General features: G+C 42.3%; 2 protein-coding genes across 2 annotated transcripts in view; one reads left to right on the plus strand and one right to left on the minus strand.

Moving 5' to 3' along the window:
• The window catches only part of LOC308329868 (large ribosomal subunit protein mL44-like), a gene marked incomplete at both ends in the record, with an annotated part of 38425 nt that extends 26191 nt beyond the window's left edge, over window positions 1–12234 (plus strand). Inside the window, one exon of the mRNA XM_080784370.1 lies at window positions 11268–12234. Within this exon, the coding sequence (XP_080640496.1) occupies window positions 11268–12234 (967 nt within the window). The remainder of the gene's footprint in view (window positions 1–11267) is intronic.
• Window positions 12235–16791: 4557 nt separating this feature from the next.
• On the minus strand, window positions 16792–22238 carry wars1 (tryptophanyl-tRNA synthetase 1). Its single transcript, XM_080783878.1, has 11 exons — window positions 22108–22238; window positions 21533–21659; window positions 21200–21407; window positions 20918–21026; window positions 20681–20800; window positions 19832–20014; window positions 19572–19672; window positions 19188–19300; window positions 18493–18666; window positions 17655–17795; window positions 16792–17167 (listed from the first exon to the last, which is right to left on the minus strand). The coding sequence occupies exons 2-11, from the start codon at window positions 21650–21652 to the stop codon at window positions 17015–17017; spliced, it is 1422 nt and encodes a 473-aa protein (XP_080640004.1). The 5' UTR covers window positions 21653–21659; window positions 22108–22238; the 3' UTR covers window positions 16792–17014.
• Window positions 22239–22840: the final 602 nt, after the last annotated feature.

Here is a 22840-nt window from a genome sequence, read left to right on the forward strand (position 1 = left end):
GCTAAAAGTATTGATGAAAAGGATTCATGGGGTCCTTCTAATTGATACAAATAGTTATGCATGTTAAATTAGCATAATGAATGTTAATCATAACTATAACGCAACACTAACACGGTAACTGGTGTAATTCATTGGACCCGTCAGAGCTGGTTGCCTTCGTTCAAGGCCAACGCGACCGCTCGGAAAGTTGCATGCTTATTCGCTCTTAGACTGCGCGCAGTCTCGGGGGGGGGTAAAGGACTGAGTGTAATCACGAAATACGTAATACGAATCGTGAAGCGCCCGGTAAAAAGACACAGTGTCTGTGTCTGGAGTCCAGATTAGAAATAACTGGGCAAAACTAACCATTTACAATTGTGTGAATGAGTGAAGTCAATTAACCACTAACCTGTCCTACTAATCCTATTAACAAAGTGTTAGCAAAGGGGGAGGAGGGGTAAAAATGTATTTTACAGAAAAAGAGCTTATAGAGCTACATCAGCTTGGCGAGTGGTACAAATCTAGATGCTGTGATTGGGCATGTACCATAAAAGAGACCCTTGAAACGGGCTCATTAAGCGATATACCAGATCAGCTGATTGAGCTGCAGATGGATAGAGAGAGAATGGAACTTCTGTCCGCAAGCTATACCGAAAAATTGGTAAGCGTGGGCAGGTTTGTTCTTGTTAAAAAAGAGAAACAGGACTTAGAATCTTGTTTAATAGAATGCTCTCAATTTAGCTTCATAAAAATTATGGAAGCTATCTCTGAAAGACAAGAGAGAGAGTCAAGAGGTGTTATAAACACAGCAGGGAGCCACAAGATGGAGCCCTGTGATAAGCCTGCAGAAAGCAGGGACACCCATACAACAGGTACCCTACCAAACTATTGGGACATCCGGGGATGTAAAGTAACGGAGTGGACCGAATGTGACCACCACACCACCACCCCAGAGGGGCGGGCAGACGAACCAGCTACCCACAGTCTGGCCGTCACAACGGAGGGACAGCCTGGTAACTGCGGTGATCATGCAGGACCAGAGCCCTCTACCGTGGGCGAAGAATCCACAACGAACCCAGCAGCAGAGCAGCTGGGGATCGAAGCCATGCCAGAGGCGGACGTCTCTGGCGAGAGGCCACTTCCTGTGCACAACACAGAAGGGACAGCAGCAGAGCAGTTGTTCGTCGAACCCACGTCAGTGCCAACCGTCGCAGGCGTGGGGCTTCCTGTGAACAACACAGAAGAGACAGCCGCTACAGCGCAGCTGACTACAACGACGAGACAGGTGAGCATTCCAGGGAACCAGACCCTGGAACCTGTCACCTCCTTGTCCATCGAAGTCCAGCCAGTGACGGATGTCGCGGGCGGAGGACAACAGGCAGCCGCCACAGAGCAGCTGTCAAAGAGAGGAGAGGTGAGAAACTTGCCAGGGATCCAGACCCTGGAGGCTGTCACCTCCTCATTTATCAAATCCACGTCAGTGACGACCGTCACGGGCGTGGGGCTTCCTGCGGACGACGCAGGAATAACAGCCGCCACAGAGCAGCTGTCAACAGGAGCAAAGGAGGTGAGCTTTTCAGGGACAAAGACCCTGGACTCAGAACCGACTGACACCACCTTGCTCATCAACGCCGTGCCAGCGATGCAGGACATCGAAGGCGGGGCCAAAACGTCAAAGCACCTCATCACAAAAACGCTGAGCGGTTCGGTGGGTGGCATTACCGGTGCCATCGACAGTCTACGCGTTCAGGCGGTGGGAGAGGGGCAGACATATACACACACACTGACAGCCCGGGGATCCACTGCCGTAGGGGGTGGCACGAGGCGAGAGGCCAGACCGGTCTTGAAGAAGTGTGATGATGAAGCCCGGAGGTTCACCACCGTAGGGGGTGGAACACCTCACACCAGGGGCAAACCAGGGTTGGCAAAGTCCAGTATGGTACAAGGAGTTCCATCTGGCCAACAGAAGCAAACCATAGTGCCGTCACAAAAAATGTGCCCCTGTGGTTTGATTTGCCATTGCCGCGCGTGCAGGGCAGCTGACAAGGCTAAGAAGAAAGCTTTGTTGTCAAATCCTGAGGTAAAGAAGATAAAAGTTAGGTGGAAGTGGAAAGACACTTTTGCCACTTTTGGGCTTGGGTCAGCGAGATCAGAAGCTGACACAAGGAGTAGCAAGTAATTGCTCTCCCACCCATTGTTCTGCACAGCATGCAGGAAATGGGGACTGCAGTGACAATCAGATGTCACAATCAGCAAACACACACACACACACACACTCACACAGACAAATGTGTGACTGAACTGTGCAAAAAAGATGTGATGTGTAATTGTGTTCATATATTTGTACTTTTTACAGAGTGCAGGTGGATGGATTTATTCTGTGCCAAAGTCCTTGGCACAGAACAAATAGCAAAGAATGCTGAATAATGATGTACTCCTCTTCATATGGGGGAGAGAAGTTTAGTTGTGTGGAAGTTAGTGCATGACAGCGCGCACGAGCGCACAAGCACACACACACACACAAACAACCGCATGTGTGGAAAAACACATAGTGTGGTGGAAAAATGTTGCAAACTTGCAATTTTCAATTGGATTGCTTTAAAAAGTTAAAATACACCAAGTTGATTGGAATGAAGAATCGTTCAATTACAATTTGGGATTCCCTAACAAAGTAACAAAAAGCTAAAGGTTTTGTGGTCATGTTAGTTAGGCAATAAACTGCATTTTGTTTTAAACTTTGTTTGTCCAGTGAGCAGGACCTGTCAGTTAAAGACAGATAAGGGCAGGAAGGGCATGTGTTCAAGTCAAGCTTGAACACACGCTACTCTTGTGAGAAAACATCCTTCCTCCAGCTTGATCAATTTAAGGGAGGAAGATGTTTAGTTAACCCTTGTCCAGGCAGAAAGCCATAAAAACGGACATAAGGTGAAGCCATGGCACACAGGGAGACCCCTGACTGACATGGCAAAAAACAGCTCCTTGGAGGAGTGAGATAAAAAGGGGGAGGGAACTAAACAACTAGTTTCACTTCCAGCCATCACATTACTACAAACATTAATTAGCATTGATGTCTAATGAGTTGATGTGTTGTGTTTGTCTTAGTGTGTTTTTAAAGTTGTATAACGTTATAACTTCAATATTTGGAAAAAACATTTAAACGCCCGAAAATAAAAAATTGCTCAGATATGGAAAATTTATCATAACCGGATTAATTTTTCATCTCTGGTAGGGGGTGTCGAATTATATATGGATGTGCGGGATATTATCAGAAATGGTGTGAAATGTATGAGGGGTCAAATGATGATCAAACTGTGTTCACATTATATGAAGTCTGAAAGAGAGAACAAACGGGTCTCTAAGCACATTCCTGTGAGCAGCCACCGGTGGTAGGGGGTTGCTTATCTGATTCTGCTGTGGGAAGAGGGTCATTTACGACTTCCACTAGCAGGCTGAAGTCAAGTCACTAATCAGTGACATGTCTAAAATAGGAAGAAAGAACTTCTTTAATTCCTTTCCATGGGATGATGTGTTCTAAGTAACCTATATTATACTGGGTTAGTAAAGCCTAGATAATAAATATATGTTAATGATCTAACATAACCTAGACAGTTGATCTAGAGTTAAGCAGCAGCTCACATGACAGGAAGTGATGAGAGCTGTTGCACAGGCAGGATGACCAGTGGCTTTTCATTGGCTGAAACAAGGCAATGAGATGCTGTCCTTACTTATGATTGGTTCGCGAAGGCAACTCTTTGCTTTAAGTGTACTGTTTGGCCTAGTGTTAATCAGATTCATCTTAACATCTTGACGTAGCAGGAGCGAGCAGAAGGCCAGCGGTAACTATAAAATGATATGATCTGTGCATTATTCATAAACTATGTATTAATGTGATTTAGATTGTAACCAAATGTATTGTGTTTCTTTTCTCCAATTAATAATCTTGATTTGGTAGATTTAAAACCACAACGATTCAGTGGGTGGAATACCACGCAAAGTGGAGCCACACACACACATTCACTGCCACATACCTGGCAGACTTATTCAGTGGGTGACCACACAAAGTGGGCACACACACATTACAAAGTGGGCAAATAGTGGAACCACACAAATAGTGGAACACCGCACATGCACACATACTTAGTGGAACCACCCAAAGTGGAATACCGCATAATATGTTTCAATATAGCTATACTTCTACCAAATGAGAGCAGGTTAGATAATGGACTAAAAGGGCGTGCAAAGTCACGAATCCAGAGTACTATTGTCAGCTTGTGTGGGGAAGTTTGAATGTTGAATATGTTTTATGTTTTATGTTTATAATGGACTAATAAAAACCCTATAAAAAGCATGTTCGATTCGTAAAATAAGGCAATTATTGAAGCATTAAAATAACAACTGTGCGTATTAAACGTAGCTACATCTGCTTGCATTCCTGGGGAATTCGGATCCCGGCATATCTCACCGAAAACCGGACAGTGTAATAGTAGTGAAATAGTGTAATAAGTGTAATAGCTTAATAGTAGTGTAATAAGTGTAATGGTGTAATAGTAGTGAAATAGTGTAATAAGTGTAATAGTGTAATAAGTGTAATAGTTTAATAGTAGTGTAATAGTGTAATAAGTGTATTTAGTGTAATAGTGTAAGTGTAATCCTGTAATAAGTGTAATTTTGTAATCCTGAAATTAGTGTAATAGTGTAATAGTAGTGTAATAGTGGAATACATGTAAGTGTAATAGTGTAATAGTGTAATAATGTAATAGCAGTGTAATGGTGTAATAAGTAATAGTGTAATAGTAGTGTAATAAGTGTCATAGTAGTGTAGTAGTGTAATATTGTAATTAGTGTAATAGTAGTGTAATAAGTGTATTCTGTCTTCTCTCTCTCTCCACCCTCCCTCTCTCTCTCTCTCTCTCTCTCTCTCTCTCTATCTGTCTCTCCACCCCCCTCTCTTTCTCTCTCTCTCTCTCTCTGTCTCTCTCTCCACCCCCCCTCTCTCTCTCTCTCTCTCTCTCTCCACCCCCCCTCTTTCTCTCTTTCTCTCTCCCTCTCTTTCTCTCTCCTCTCTCTATCTGTCTCTCTCTCTCCACCCCCCTCTCTCTCTGTCTCTCTCTCTCTCCACCCCCTCTCTCTCTCTCCCTCTCCTTGGTCCCGCCTTATCGCTGCTTGCAGCTATATTTCTTATTGTTACTGTCCTATTTCCTATTATTATTATTATTTTCCTAAATGTTCCAACCCAAATCAATATATATATATCATCCCCCCTTTAAAACATGTAGAACATGTTTTAACCATAGTCCACCACAGGCCAAGGCATAACGGACCACGCACAGCACCCTCAATCCACGGGAGCAGTTACAACAAAATCCCTTCTTATTCCATCAATTTTCACATCATTAACTTGTATTATCTCGGCACAAGAAACTTCATCAACCTACACCCATCCGGTGTCGAATCTAAACATGTAATACAACTGTCTACCCTTCTAGACATGGAAATGTAAGCCCCCAAAATAAACTATTCATTCACAGATTAGTCATTCATCCAATTAACCCGACTCCGCACAACAATTCTAAACTTAGGACCTTGTTTCTGCAATAATCAAATACTGTAGGGTGCATGATTCCGAAATATGACACCCCAAATATTATTGACACCTAGCCGTGTCGCCAGATCCACTTTGTCGACATGTTTTCTTTTCCCAAAATGACTCTTCCCATTAAAATGGAACTGCAAGAAAACACACTGACAAAACCATTAACTCCTACTCTACCTCGTCACATTACTACTACTTGTCGATGGTGGATTCAATACTTTGTAATATGACGGGATACGCCAGGTCCATGTACCTCACCATTTCCACTACTTTGGATGTGGTGAACCCAATACTTCACTAAGTAATACCTTACATCATACACAGTCGGTCCCTGAATGCCCTCAGGAAAAGTAAGCTGCTCATCAACTCATCATAGGCCTCTCTAGAGCCTTCTGTTGGGGTACAATTAAATCCTAGGGGTCCGCGTGAACTTCTCCACATAGCACCTTCGCTGTATCTTATTTACTGCCAGTCCATCTTTCCTGACCCAACTTGTCTACCCACTGACCTCAGCTAACATTCCCACGTCCCCATATGGCCTCATTCAAACAATTGTTGTTACCTATGAAGGTAATGTAATCCAGGTCCCATTCCATACTACTTCCATAATATTTTCCCATTCCGTCTTATCTTAAACCTTAAACAGTTTACATTCTGCTTTTCTCTGAATGTGTCTACAATTTAAATAACTTGCCATCGCGTATATTTCAGAGAACAGGAGATCTGGTGCATTTGGCTCTTAACTAACTTACAACATTAATCAGGGCACGGCCTGTCTGGGGACTTTAGACTACATTTTTAAACCACGTCAGGGGAGAACAACCGCTCCATTTTTACTGCTTAGGGAATTCACATGCAATTTTCCCAATTAACAACAACGTCAGACCATGAGCTGATCAGAACGAGGCAATACACTATTTTAACAGTGATTATAGCTACCATCTTTCATAAAGGCTTAACCCCACACCATCAATTATATAGTGAAGTTAATAGACGAGGCTATCGCGGTTACTATCTCACCTAAATTACTTCTTAACTCCACGTTCTGACACAGCTTGTCCACAATGCATTTAATTATTAAAAGAACAATGTCCACTACATGTGCTACGAATATGGCCTAAGGAAATCTGTAGATTTCTGCTCTTACTACAGCCATCTGCCTAAACATGTCGTACCATGGTGTCCCAAAACATTCCAGCAAGCCCTGTGCTGTGATAAACGGGCAATCATGGCTCCATGAACAACAGCTGGGTTTATGTCACAATGTGGTCAGATATTTTCACTCTAAAGCAACACAAATACCTATAGTATTAATTAATCTTTTTATTCTCATCATACACATTTGATCACTCATATTACACCATTCAACAATGTCCCCCATTATCCCACATCTGGTTAGTGGTCCCATATGGTCACTCTGTGACCTTATGTGTGCTCCTCCCTGCACACACGGAGACTTTTTGTCTCACCCTAAAGCTGTTTTGCCTCATAATTCAATTACTCATGCGTCTTACTAACAAGACAACTCTGTAGGGTTAAACATTCCAATATCAACCTATTGCCTACTTATTCTTTATTATCTCAGTGTAATCATTTCAATGAGAGGGATGCAGTCTCATACCTTCTTAATTTTGCTTAAACCCCCAAATCAAAAACCCACATTTCTTTAAATCTCTGAGTATTGGAACACCAGAAAAACACAACATATAGTCATTTGTCAAATTAAATGAGCATCCCCGCCATAATATCTATATTTAGTCATGTTATGAAAAAAATCAATCCACCTTTTAAACCATCACTGATCAAAAATGAGGTTTGTAATGCTACTCTTTCACCAAAAGGCTACTTTTAATCCCACGCTCAGTTAGAATAACTGAGTGAAGTAATAGATTCAACTATTTTGACTACCATTTTCACCTCTGATTACTTTTAGCCCACATTTTACATTAAATTTTATCGGCATTCACTGATCAGTGACAGGTTAAAAGTCAGCAAACCATTCAAAACTCGCTTTCAAACGTCTCTAAATAGGTTGTCACTGTATTAAACAGCATAACGCTCGTGCGTCATCATCAGTCATAAATGCATAAAAAACCACAGCGTACTGTGCATGGAGCAGTTCTGTGTATGCATGCCCTGCACCTCTCTTCATGGGTGCAAGCGTCTGTGTTACAATTGACGTAGTACGGTGCCGCGCGATCACCAGCCACCAGGCACAAAATGGCGGATCCTGGTGGATCCTTCGGAACAGAATGGAGGATCGTGATCACGTGATCATTTGTAAACCAACCAAGATCGTTGGCGTGAACGTGAAGGCGTGATGACGTAGTTTGTTGATATCCCGTTATAATGTGTACTGTGTAATAGCCAATATTAACACACAGCCACAAACTTTTAGTTTATATCGCCCGAGCTGCCAATATGCATTGTTCACGGAATTTAGATAACCCGAATCACACACAACGTGGCACCAATAAATGACTCATTGTCGTTCGCTCAGAAAGACAGCAGTCAATCGCCACAATTTAGCTTCCAACTATAGTATTGTAGTCGGCTCTTTTTCAAGTTTTCCAATCATATTAATTTGACTACCAGACCGCAGCGCGCAATCGATATGCAAATAATGTAACACCGCCAGTGTTGAAATAACAATGACTCCTATAACACAGACAGTCCCCAGTTTTGTATCGAGCACTATTAAACAGGCTCGCAATTAATTAAACAACCCCACGATCATTATAACATATTACACATTTTTAGTGCTTTCTATAATAACCGTAAATGTATTTCTCTTACCTAAGTTTAGGTATTTTTCCAATTTATTTCTTAATCCATTAATTCCAGTCCTTCATTCAGCCTATTTCCGAATTATTAAACTCCTAATAACTAGTCCCAAAATTCAATTAGCAACGGGACCCACAAGGCGACTGGCGAGGATTATAACCTCCCTTATTAGTAGCTACGAATTTAGGCAAGACAATTTGTCTCCCTTTTAGGTCAAACCCTCACGGACATACACTTCATTTAAGACAAACACACACACGCACAGCTAGCTCAAACAAACAGACACATGCATGCAGCAACAAGTAATCGAGTATTTCTACTCTCCCCTGCAGCGCGCATGCGGAGTCTGTGGACCATACTCCTCTATACACTCCTCTCCCAACTAACATAGGCCAATTATTCAATACACCAGCCCACAACCATACAACAACCGATCAACAGTCGCAGTATAAACAAAACAAAACTTAAAAAATCGCATCCAAGAGAGATAGATTGAGTGCAGCGAAACAAAAAAGGAAAAATAAAAATAAGACACTTAGGGTCGGATCATCATTAGATAAATCCACGCAGGGCCGTGTGACCCACTTGTTGAGCATAGCCTATACACACAAGGATCCAGACATTGAGACACTCGGTCTAGATACGAGTATCCCAAATAAGAAAACAAATAAATAATTAAATGACGGAGGCTGACAGGAATTGTCGTCACCGTTCCACACTTACGCACACACACAGCCAAAATAGACAGAGACACAGCCCACAGAAAGGCAGACAGATCGACCACACTTTTGACAACATACAACAAAAACAACCTACCCTATCGTTGCAAATTCAATTTTAATCCAACCATTTTCATCACATCCATCATAATTAACTGGTACCAATCTGTACCTGGTGTCTCTATACACCTCCCAAGGCTCTCACGTTACCTGCCTACATAGTTATATAATGGGATGATTTTTTCACATGGGGTGAGATCAAAGCCTTAATTCTATGTAACCCGCTTCTGTTTACATATTCAGTTTTAACATTCGAATATTCTTTGCCACCCTCATGCGCTGCCCCACAGGTATATAGTCGCGAATTATTACTCCGTTTAATAGGACAGTCTCCCCGCGATCATACTCCAGAATGATCGTTACCAACCAAGACGCAATCCCACGTCCCTAATTATTCCCAAAACGTAATAATTAAGCTTGTGGCCGCCACTGCAGACATACCATCAATCATGTCAAACCAGTTCATTGTACAGTATAAATGAAACAAATAAAAATACATCTCAAAATTAACAAATAACAGCCTCACGCACCATTCATTCCGTGTCAACTCGGTGTAGGCTACCCACCGATATTATCCAGTGAGCCCCCGCTCCCGTCACCCAAAGCTGACGTTCATGTCACATAAACACATAAACACACCCCAGAACGATGCGGCCCTTACAAATAATCCAAATACACTGTACAATGAACGTATATAAAAGTCGTATAAACATGATCGCATTCAACACGTTCCTAGCAAGTCTTTTTTGGACAACATGGGGTATTTCCCAGATAAGCCTGTATAACCAAAACAGGTTTGCAGTAGATTATTCACCGCTCGACTTAATATGGACTTAAATGACTCCAGCGCAGTCGGCACAACATCGCACAGATCCGGGAAACCCCGTGTCATCACATTTCAGTTTTCACTTTTTATTTTAGTTTTATATTTTATATCATTCCATTTAATTTAATTCAATTTCACTTTCAATTAGTTTTACAATTTTATATCAATCTACTTTATCTCTGGCAACTGCGATTCCCAGAAATAGAGTAGGTAATCATTATTATTAATAATAATAATTAATAATTATTATTATTATTATTAATCATGGACTCTCACTGCCCGCAGTTTAGTAATACTCTCACCATTATGCAACCGACGCCAAATCAACGTAGGTTCTTTCCGTTAACCTGTTCCTGGAAACGCAGTGAGTCAACTCACCAGGTCTCCCCCCCAAAAAAAATTAAAAAAACAGGCTGAAATCGTCCGCAGCTAGCTCGCCAGATTTGTAGTAAATTAAATATGGATAATGCCATAATGGTGGAGACTATACCTTGCAGGTGTCAGTAGAACAGATTGAGAATCCAGGCACATCCCTTAGTTTCCAATTGCATAGTTTATTCAGATTAGCCGAATCATATGACATGCCAGGTGGGATACATCCTCGCAAGTGAGTTCTCACCACGATGCTCAGCTTATATATACATTCAATTGTCCAGTTCCACTTAGTGCATGTACGTGCATGTGAGTAGACTTTCATTGGTGTTATTGTGTGTTCAGAGGTATGTGTGCTCTTATTCCTAACGACTCTCATGCCCTGGTGCTGAACCCCAGTCCGGACATAAGGCTATGATATATGGGTCCAAACTGCCTGAGTCACCTCGCCCAAACTCAGCTTTGTCCTCATCTCCTCCGGCTCTCTGACCTGTATGACCCTGGCCATAATAGACCCTCTTATGTACAAGCCTCCTGGCTCATGTCCCTGAGTATCACTCAATGCTCATAAGAATATAACTCCATATATCTCAATGTAAAGTCTCTCACCTGTGCAGCACATACTCCATATGACATTGTGTTTGTGGATGCAAATACAGGTGTATTATTATGTGTCTTCATGACATGATGAAACCACCTTAACATAGTAGGCTACTAACTTCTGTTCTACCTCTGAGGGGGAAGGGTGGCTTGGTTTGTGGAATGATCCCTCTGCATGCCCACTTTGAGTTCCTCCAGCTGTTTTAGTTGGAGGCAGTCAGAGTACTGGGTCTCTTCACATATCTATCCCAGAGTGTGTCCCCACCTCTATCTATCTATATATCTATATGCCTACTGTATAATGCCTATATGTCTGGGCGCCAATACACAACAGAACATTAGGTATTCATTACCAACATGTTTGTAGAAAGGTTTCATTCACGCAGATCAGAGAAAAGAAGCGATGGATGAAGGCATATACCAGCATCATGGCAAGAAAGTTAAAGCTTGAAGGACCTCCACCTCCCAAACCACGCTTTCAGCAGCCTAACTGGGATTACCATGCAGAGGTCCAAGCTTTCAGCATCCGTCTTCACGAAAGATTCTCTTTGGAGCTTCTGAAGGCGGCCTTTGTCAGTCCGTGCTATGTGCAGTCGGAGCAACAGAGAAGACAAGCCTTAGGCATGGAGTTGGACACAGAAACAACCGCTCTCGTCCTCGAGGACAATGTTCAGTTGAGTGGACAGGGTCTAGGTTTCACTCAAAGCTTCCTGAGTGACTGGAGCAAGGCCAGCTTCCCAAGCCTGCCAAATGAGGGTTTGACTGCTATTGTAAGTCATCTGACCGGTTCTGCAGTCATATGCCATGTGGCGAGGAACCTGGGCATTGAAGAGCTCACCATGAGTGCAGAGTTTCCTGTCCCTGATGTCGTGCTATATTCAACCTTCATGGCTGTAATTGGAGCACTCCAGCAGAGCAGTGGAGCAGAGCAAGCCGGATTTTTCCTCCGGGATTTCCTGGCCACCCAGCTGATAGGGAAGGACGTGTTTGATATGTGGATGGTGGTTGACCCAATGGCCTTGCTGGTGGAGGAACTTGCACGGCAGAACCTTCCTCTTCCAGAGCCCCGTCTCATCAGGTCTGCTGGAGCCAGCACAGTTCTCCCACTCTACTTTGTGGGACTGTATAGTGATAAGAAGCTTCTGGGTCAGGGTCCAGGAGAGACTGTTCTGGTTGCGGAAGAAGAAGCAGCTCGTGTGGCCTTGAGGAAATTCTACGGCTTCACTGAGAACCGTAGGCCGTCTGACTTCACTCCACCACAGAACTTTCAACAGCAAGCCATCCAATCTAGCAGCACCTAAACACTAGTATGCACACTGTGAAATCTGTGTTAACTCTGAGAATGTACAAAATCTAACCAAATGTACTCATAATCCAGAGCGATTTACTGTAAGCAAGAACAACACAAGGTAATACATCAAATAGAAAAGAACCTAACATCCGTCTAACAGTAGAACATATGTACAATGAAACACTATAGAATGCTATGTCTACATAATTGCGAACGCAGTGATTGCGAATCAATGAGCACTTACTATGAGACCTAGCAGATCATGTCTGTGTGTCCGTCCGTGTGTCTGTGTGTCACGCTTTTGTGCCCATATATGGAGCTGCTTTGGGGACTCCTTATATGGTTATGGCTGAGTCATGGTGACATGAGTGTGATGGCGTGGTCCAACTTGTGCCCATATATGGAGCTGCTTTGGGGACTCACACTTCTCACTAATTCGTCATTTGTTCTAATTGTTATTGCAATTCACGATCTGCGTTCGCTTCCCGCGTTTGCGCGTCTTACTCGTATGTAGACATAGTATGGTCAATGACATAGCCAGCCTCACTATATTAGAGGTGTCGGCTGCCACATGACTTCACGTTTAGTGCTCTAAACAAACATTAAAAGTCCATAGACTTGGCTGCCACATGACGTCACGTTTAGTGCTCTAAACAAACATTAAAAGTCCAACTCACCAAAGTGTGGCTTTGAGTGTACCGTATATGTCTACCCTCCCTGTGATGTCACATTGTTATAGCTGAGCTTCTCCAGTGAGAGGAAGCTTCTGCTGCATCTTCCTGCCCACACATGTTCAACAATCAGCATTCTAATGAGCTAATGGCATTCCACATTGACATGATGCTAGATAACATGTCTATTTTCTCGAAAGAAAATCACACCCGAGTGAAGTGAGGGGCGTTCTTATCATTGTACAACATGACATAGATAACTATAAATGCACCAAGTCTCTGTGTGTCTGTAATCCACATAAGAGAACCGTTAGCCCCATTGACTTCAAACTTGACAAACGCGTTCCACAGTGAGTGCAGTGCCCGGTGTCGAGTTGGTTGGAACCACGGTTGTTCAGAACCGCCCCAAAAAGGGATCTGCCCGGGCTCTCGACCGGGCCCCTGCCCAGGGTCCATATATGGAGTTGCATGGCCTGAGCTGGCCTGTTCTGACCTCATAATGCTCCATATTTGGGCATGCCTGACACAGAACTGCATAAGCTGGCCTGATCTGACCTCACAACGCTCCATATTTGGGCATGCCTGACAGAACTCCATAAGCTGGCCTGTTCTGACATCCCAACACTCCATATACGTAGCATGCCTAACACTCCATAGGAATAAAGGGACACAGAGAGACACATACAGAAATCTGACTCATTCTGATGTCGGGCATAAAAATATGTCATTTGCTTCATTGTTAATGGAATTAATTTGTGTAGGACATGTAACTGTCCCAGCAATGGGTATTTTGTATTTTCTATTTCTATTTTTCTATTTCTAGTTTCTATTCTATTTTATTGCTCACATTTCTGAAAATGTATATGTGAACATTTTGTAGGTTTATTTGGGTACATAATGGTAAATGCATGGTGATATGGTGCCATCTACTGTGCTCTGTTTTGTGGTCTGTCTGGTTCCTGGGCAGGTTGAATTGGGCTCACCTGCTCTGATTACCTATTTAAAGCACCTGTGGGTCTTGGGCATGTCAGATCAGAACAAAAAGAGCAGAGCTGCAGAGAGGAGCTCTCTCATGTCAGAGAGTCTGACATGACAAGATAAGATAAAAGAAAATAATAGAATATGAAAGAACTTAACTGAACTCCTGAATAATCGGTGCAGAAGGCGCATACGGTACGTTCCCAATTGTTTTGTTTGTCTGTAAAAGTTATAGTGCCATTGTTTGTGTTTGTTTGTGTACATTTTATTGTTTGTTTGGCTGACAAGGACGTTCATATTTCACTGTTTCATTGTATTTAAAGGTATATTATGTTTTTGTTACAGTTTTTCACGGTTGTCACTTTGGAGAAATAAAAAGCCCTCAGTGAAATCAGTTGGAGCGTTGTCATATTTCTGCCACGGATAAAGATGGTTTGGGAGCAGTTATAGGACAGAAATATCCCATTTGCTCGTCCACATATCCTGTAACACCCAAAGTTGCAATAATACAACATATTTTAATTAATTATTTTTTCACCGAAACGCCATTATTGATGTTCATTGCAATGCAATTATATATATAATTTATATATAGACATAATTCAGATGTTTCAATAACTTCACCCATTTGCCAAAGAAGCTTGCAATTTACAATGGGAAAGAGAACATACATAATCAAGACATCCTTGCACGTTGGGTGGTCTAGAATAGACCAGTGGTGTCAAACTATGGTGGCAGAATGGGCCCACAGAGTGATTACAGAGATCTTTATTTGTTATATTTTGATTATGACAACATTGACATTCAGGACTTTCCCATATTTCTAAAAGACCTTGAACACAGGGCGTCTTGTCCACATTGTGAGGGATGCTTCTCACAACACTTCTCTCCCCCTTCTTGCCACACTGACCCGGGGTCCAGGTCTCTGTGCTGTAGACTTCACACAGGTGGAGAGCCTCTGTGTGTGTTGTGTGACATTCATTTGCTCCACAACAGGGCGATGGCTTTGCAAATGCCCACGTCATTGTAGTTGAAGTAGCAGAGGCCGGTGAAGGTGATGGAGGACAGGAGAAAGAGACCGATGTTGGCCATCCTGATCTTTGTGGATCCATGAACATAATCTGTTAAAACCTGGCTGATACCCCAGTGTCCATGCAGAGTGAGAGCAGCAGATAATGCGTAGTCCATCACGGGTGTGGGGTAAAGGTAAGCGACAGGCCCCATAGCCAGCAACAAGATGCTAACACCTCGCTCTGCTGTCCAGTGCAATGAGGCGGCTTTGGAGCTGTCATGTTTCAGGGCTACTTCGGAATCAGAGTCTGCATAGACAGGGTGTGAAGCATGGATCCTTGCTGTGAGAAGATATGACGGTTTCTGTTGATATTGATGTGTTACAGCAGCTAGTGGTCTGGTCAGGATACTGACAGGTTTAAGACCTCTTTGGCAGAGTGAGGATAACTTTATTATTCCTATCATGATGACGAAATATTACCATTGTGTTCTTTGCTGTGAATGTTACTTTTATAAGCCAAATTTGTCAACATCAACAAAAATCATGAACAAGGCGTTACCATGGTAACAACCCATCATAATCAGTGACAATGCGAGACAACGCGCAGATAGGCCACAATCCCAACCATGGTACTGACGTCATCGCTATCATGCAATTCCAGATGGCATATTCGTCACACCATGGGAGCCAAACTACACCCAGAAGTTCGGTGGAATGCATTGGACTCAGTGAGAGCCCAGTACACCAGCTCATGAACAAACACTATTTCTGATAAATTCTGAATGACAGACCTTTTGTAAAGTAATCGCTTCTGGAAAATAACAATCTCAATTAATTGATTAGACAGAACCACAATGGAAACAAGTTTTTGTCTTATCCATCATGCACCATTGTATAATCGTACCATTTGCAAACTGTTAGATATTCAATCAATCAATCTCAAACTTTTTCAAAAAAAATTATATAGCGCCTTTATCCAAGGCGCTTTACATAGATTGGGTGAATGCCATTCACACACACATTCATACACCGATGGCAGTGGAAACCTGCTCCAGGACACTTGAGGGTATACAGTGGGTCAGCCAGCAGACTGAACTGCTTTGTGTCGGACCTCAGAACCTCATCTATCGCTGTAGTATCCCTCTATATACAGTATGTAGGGCTGTCACATTACACAAGTTGACCATTCATATAGAAACATACTTATTTAACCCATTTTTACCTGGGAACGATTCTACAAAATAAATGTCTTCTAAATCCTGACACTAACTCTGGGGAGCCCGGGTTCGAACTGGCAACCTTGCGCTTGCGGTTACCATCCAGCCATCCTACCCCTGACCCTGAGGCACCGCCGCCCCTAACTTAAACTTAACAGCAGTGATGTCAGTCGTCTCCATATGTGGGCAAGGTTACAGGCCAATTCAACGGCCATTATTTAAATTTTAGCAGGTCAATCAGCTAATATTTTCTTGCCAATATTAGAAGTAATTTCATATTTACTAAAAGTGAACAAAGACTTCAAACAATTATACAGAAAAACATAACTGAATACTTCATAACATAACTGTACAGACTACAGAATGTGTCTAGGATATGTCTATTCATTGTAGTCGTAGTATTGATATTCCTGTCCTGATCCTTTTTGTAACTGGAATAATTTGACACTCGACTTTGTAATAGGACGAAATGTGTTGGCTCGTTGATGATGGTCCAATATCACCTATTTTCTGTGTATTGGGTGAAAGTCACAATGGCTAAAAAAGCAACCACATGTGCTCTTTAATCGGAAGCCCATATGGTGCATTGTAATACCGGTAAGTAATCACTTTGATGTTCAAATGTACTAATTGGAGAGTTGGATACTGTATTGGTCCCAGCATAAAATGAAATAAGAACACTTAATGGAAACATTTACAGTCAATTTAATTTGACACATTAATTAGTGTTTCCGGCAATAAGTGTACATTTGTGTAATGGTTAGCTCTATGTACTGTACATGGAATTCAATCTGAGAAACCATCGGCAAATCAAGTTAAAACAGCGCCATCTTTGAGTCAACATTGCCACATTGGTATTGTCATTGCTACTGACCAGAAGATAAAACTTAACAGTCGACATTCTATAACAGGCTAGAAGTTCAACGCCCTGGGGGTCATGAACTGCTTGACCATTTCATCTGTCACTTCTTTCCTTTTCAGTTGGTGTTCGGTAATTATTGGCTGCAGAGTGTCAATCAAAAGTTTTTTCAACTCCCCTGTTAGCAGGGCTCCACTGGTATAGTCCTATGAGAAGGTGGGGAGAGACAGGAAAGTTATAGGCCCAGGGCAATGAATTATGAAAGCACCAATTCTTAAGTATGTACAAGAAGTAGGCTCTGACACAGTGAAAGCATCATTGATGCGAGTGTTCCTGATATTCACGTTGGAAGCGTCAAGCGTCTCTCGATTTGGCTACGTTCTGCATTGAGCCCTTGTACCTGCCGTCTGTTTTATCCCTCCTTGCTCCCTGTAGCAAAATATGCACACGCAAATGCACGCAGCCACGCACGCATGCTGGGTGTCTGCACTGTGCTTTGTCATTCCATTTACTCTCTTCTCCTTCTCACTCTCTGGTCTGTGCTGAGCATTGACACTAAAAATTAAGAGCCATGCTAAAAAAGATCTATGCTTCCACTTGTTGCCTCCATTGTGGCTACCGCCGTCATGAACAATGGGTACATTTGATGACGCTTGCAGTGTGTCAGTTCCTTATAGTTCCCCTTTTTCTCACCTGTCTGATCTTCTCCAGCTGTTCATCGTCTTCCAGGAAGAAGGTCAGGTACATGAAGGACACGTCTACATCTGGGTTACCGCCATGCTTCCGGTGTTCCTCCAGTGTGTCCTTTCCTCCGGAGAACGCATGCTTGTTTACCTATGAGCCATAGCAACATAGCCAGGTCATTATTCAGTTAGAAATGTTAACCCACTGTTGATGTAGCAATATACTGTATTGTAGGCATTGTTCATTCCCATGTTGATCCATTTAATTTTCATTCATGTTCAAATACATGCTTTAACGTAACCCATTTTAGAATGGCTACCTTGGCCATATTACTTCTGTTACACTGTCACAGTGCCGCGGCATCATTACTTTATCTCTGAAGCCGGTAATGCGTGCATGTCTCCTTGTAGTTTAGTCTTTTTCTGTACTTTTCCAGATTTCCGGATTTAATTCTGTGAAGTTTCTCAGAAAGACCTCAGGTTTTAGGGTGTCTTTCATAAAACTGCCTTAGGTTTTAGGTCAATGAGTCAAGTTAAAAATGACCAAATCTGTAGTGTTCAATAAACACACAAATTCAATGAATGTCTCCTGATGTCTCCATGCATCACCCATGCTGGGCAAGACCTATGTTGTGTAGAGTGTATCGGTGTAAGTACCACTCAAGGAAATGACTTTGACGCTTTACAAATCTGTTTACATTCACTGTGAATATTGTAATTAGTCGAAAAATCTCGTATCCCGATTCCCGGGAAATACATCTGACACTTCCGCCACTACACTGCTTTAGGTCGTGACCAGGCTTTTCTCTTCGCAGATGAGTAAGGCTGGGACCGAGGCTATGCATCACCTTGTTCTTGATCTGCTTGGGTGTGTCAGTGAGGAAAATGGAGGAGTTGGGGTCACTGGCGCTCATCTTTGTCTGAGCCCCCTGCAGGGCAGGAAAGAAGGTGGAGTGCAGCAAGGCTGGTTTTGTATAGCCGATCCTGGGGGCTACATCACGGGTCATTCTGAAGTAGGGGTCCTGGAAACATGGAAAGACAGGTTGTTTCAAGTTTAACTTAACTTCATCAGTAATAAATATATCTATTTTTACATTCCAGAAATCTCTGTCTTTCGCAGATCTTGAGAACCGATCATCTGATCAACTTCACACTTGGTGGGTGTATTGATGAAGACAGATGTAGAGTGTGAATAAGCATGGTGCTCCACAACAGTCCTGCTCCAAAATAGCTCGTGTTCCAAACGGGCGGCTATACCCCAAACGGTCATTGCACTAGTGGAGTTATTATATTGCTAGTGTAATGCGAATGATTCAATCATATTCAATTCCTTACTGACCAGGGACAGCAGATGAACATTTTCATCACAGAGTGATGTCATAATACGCAAACATTATGCAAGTTTAAGCAAAGACATTTGGTGAAGGGGGCCAAGTAGACACCAATGGGACCCCCGTCAATTCATTATATATAGGGTTTAAGTTTAAGTGGTTAATTATTGCTGTATATTGTGCCCACTAAATAAACAAATTTTATTACTGACCTGGTCTATGGCACAAGGGATAAGACAAGGAACATCCTTTTTGCCTTTGAAGATATGAGGGAAAGAGCTACTGAAGGATGGAGCTGCCTGAATTGCTGGGAAACTGATCTTTCCTGGATAGAAAGGTGAGACACAAAAATAATAATACTGTATGTAATATTAAGGATCGCATAAGACAGGCATACCATAGCAATGGGTATAGACTCAGTGCCTATCAATTAAAGAAGAACAAGTACATGACACATGTACTGATGTGATAAATGATCACTTCAGTCTTTTATTTAACCTGTGGTTGCCTGAACTAAAACTCCACCAAAGTATTAAAATAATGCAATTCCTTCCTCTCTACAAACTAAAGTATCTCTTCTCAGGTCATAATGTTACCTATGCAGTCACTTTCCGTGAAGCCAAAGATCCCTTTGACCTGGTTGAAAGTGACATGTTTCTGGATCTTCACCACATTGCGGTAAAATTCTGGTGACGAACTGGGGAGAAGAATATGAGTGAGATATTAACAGACATGCAAACGGCGTGAAAAAGATGAGAAGGATGCATGAGCAGGGATAACACAGGGGGGTCTAGTCCTGTCTGTCTGGGTAGAAGGCGGCTAACCCCCCCAAACACAGGAAAGAGCTTGCCTTTACCCCATATAGTCCAGGTCGGAGAAGATGAATGTCTTGTTGACATCAAAGCCACAGGCAATGATGTCTTTTGCATTCTCCATTGCGTAGTGGTGACATTCCTCCAGTGTCAGGTCCTTCCACAGGTACTTCTCATCGTCGGTTAGTTGGATAACCAGGGGGATGTCGAACACATCCTGCAGCCACCTAGAACAAGACAGGAGGGGGGGTTGCAGTATCTCAAGAGATAAGTGGCTCTGCACTTTAAGCAGGCAGGCCACAGCATTAGCCAATTCCGTTATGTAGGCATCGAAAAGGTCAGGAGCGCCGCCTGCTACAACGAGAAATGTTCCACATTCATCCTTTGAACACTTTGGCCCCACATAACGAGGAGTGTATTATCAAACCATTCCTGTAATAAGTTTTAATCTATTATTGGTCTTGTCTTGTGTATGGGCTTTGGATACTATTTTCGTGATGATTATTTTCCCCTGGTGGCCACACAGGGATACTTTATTTGTTTTGACTGCCATTGCCAAAATCAAACCAATAGGGGCGATGTCCCCGGGTGTGTTCACTTAGTGTTGATGTGTATCTGCCCACTTTGCTACCTTTATATATACCTGTCTTATGCACTGCTAGTATTCAGGCCACAGTGTATGTTGTATGTTTTTCCACTCTGGTAATTAACGTTTTTTTTGGGAGCTATTAAAACGGTGTGCATACTTCTTCCTCCTTTTTCAGTTTATTTCTTTTGTTCGAGCACCCGTTGAATTTACTGGGATGTGCGTGTACCTCCTGACCACTATAACGTGGTTATATGATTTCCAACATCTCTGTACAAAAGTTCATGAACTTTGAGTTTAGGCTCACTTGGTGAAGATGAAGGGGATGAGGTGACCAACATGCATGGCTCCTGATGAGGGTCCTCTGCCGGTGTATAGATAGAAGGACTTGTTCTTCTCGTATGCATCCAGCACCAGGTTCATATCTCTGCGAGACAAAACAGAGATCTGTGCATTACTATTGCTATTTACTATTTACGGACTCATGATGAAGGGTCTGAGTCAGAATGATGAAATCTTTATTAGTATTGGCTCTGTTGCTGACCTGTGAGAGAAAAAGATTCCTCTTCTCAGAAAGCGGTGTGCTTTCTGGCCGGCCACCTCCTCCAGTCTGTCCACCAACTCCTTCTCTATTTTGCTGCTACCAAACCTGACTAAGGAAAGATATAGTACTAGAATATCAGACACATATTGTAACTAGTAATAATTCTACATACAGCAGCACTGTATGTTCCTATTTTGTAAAAATACATTACACACACACACACACACACACACACACACACACACACACACACACACACTGCAGCATTAACAATCCTAGTACCTATCAGTTTGTCATAGTCCACTCCCTTGGCATTGTTGGTGGACACATTCCACGGGTCAACTGTATCAGCACCATCTTCTGTTGGCCCATTGTCATGAGCAACAGCATCTTCTGAGGGCGGACATCCTGCTTTGTAATCCTGACCTGTTATCCGTTTGTAGTCGAGTTTGAACTTCAACAGACTTTGGACGGCAGCATCGATATCAGCCTGAAAACAAAAATACTGCTGTCAAATAAGTGGGACACTGAGACATGTTTTTGGTGACTATTTTTGGAGGAACATGCAAATGTCATGGATTTAGGGATTTTGTCAATATGATCAGAATTACTTACTTTATCAGCCTTAGCTGTTTTTAAGGTTCTGACTTGGTCTCCTTGTTCTGTCAGTCTATCATACAATTCGGTTGGGCTCAGAGTCAAGCCTCCTGCATCATCGCATTGACAATCTGCCATCTTCACACTGACCAAGACAGAAGAAGTAAATGTTTTTAGAAATCTCATTCTGTGCACCTCATAAACCTATAGATAGCTTTCTTGGGATGACTTGGGGAGACCGAGACCCCATATGGTAACATACGCAAGCCATATAGCTAGCTATAGCTAGAATCATCATAGTTAAGTTTATTGTATTGTTATTACACATTACACTGCTAATCAACACTGTTGAGGTAACTCTAATTCTAAATACAGGAATTGTACTGCCTAAAACAATGCTGCTACCTTTACCGCATTTTGTGACAAATGTATACACTTTGTGTACACATATGTTGTCTAGTACTATAGGTAAGCAAGTCGTCTATGATTAATTGATTGACAGTAGGTTGCATACGTTAAATACACTTTAATGAAATAAACTGAATAGTCAAAAGTATATACATAAGAACGTTGCTACTTGCTGGTCAGCATACCGTTTTATTCTTTAGTTGACAGCTCACTCATTCAACTGCTTGCATCAGCCTGCGTGATGATGCGCTGCAACGGTCAAATGCTTCCCCGGCAAACAAGTTCGTTCTACAGTTCCGCCATTGGTGCCTCCTAAATTCTTCCTCGTCCTCGTATCTCAATTATGTATGTATTTATTTATGTATCTAATTCCCCCTCCCCCAAAAAATGATGTTAATCGATGGCTATTTATTTTCACAGCCAAATACAATGTTAAATCCACTGGTTTGAATGAGAAATTGAGAATGCGAATAGCATAATAAAGATTGGAGGACCGGATATTCTCCCTTTACCTGTTCAGGCTCCGTCTTATGAGCTAATTTAGAACTTCCTGTCTGAGAGCTAGCTAATTTAAGACATCCGGTTGCCTTCAGAATAAGATAAGGTTATTTAATTCGTTAATTAAATAATTATTACATTACATTATTAGTATGATTATTACATTACAGTTATTGTAAAGACACACATTATGTTTCTGTGTAAAAATAAGTAATTAAATAACATAAAAAAGTTATCTAAATGGATAAATGCTATTCAATTCAATTCAATTCAATTCAATGCTATTCACTGGAGTGCATGGACTTTATAAAGTGGACACTGGACAAAAGACGGCTCCGCGAGGCAACTATCTGGACATACCCACGCGTTCGGGAAAATGTCCTCTACCACCCCACAGTCTCCGCTAAGCGGGAGGGGTGT

The sequence above is a fragment of the Protomyctophum bolini genome (assembly GCF_963924005.1).
Source record: "Protomyctophum bolini genome assembly, chromosome: 15".
In the NCBI taxonomy this organism is placed as follows: domain Eukaryota; kingdom Metazoa; phylum Chordata; class Actinopteri; order Myctophiformes; family Myctophidae; genus Protomyctophum; species Protomyctophum bolini.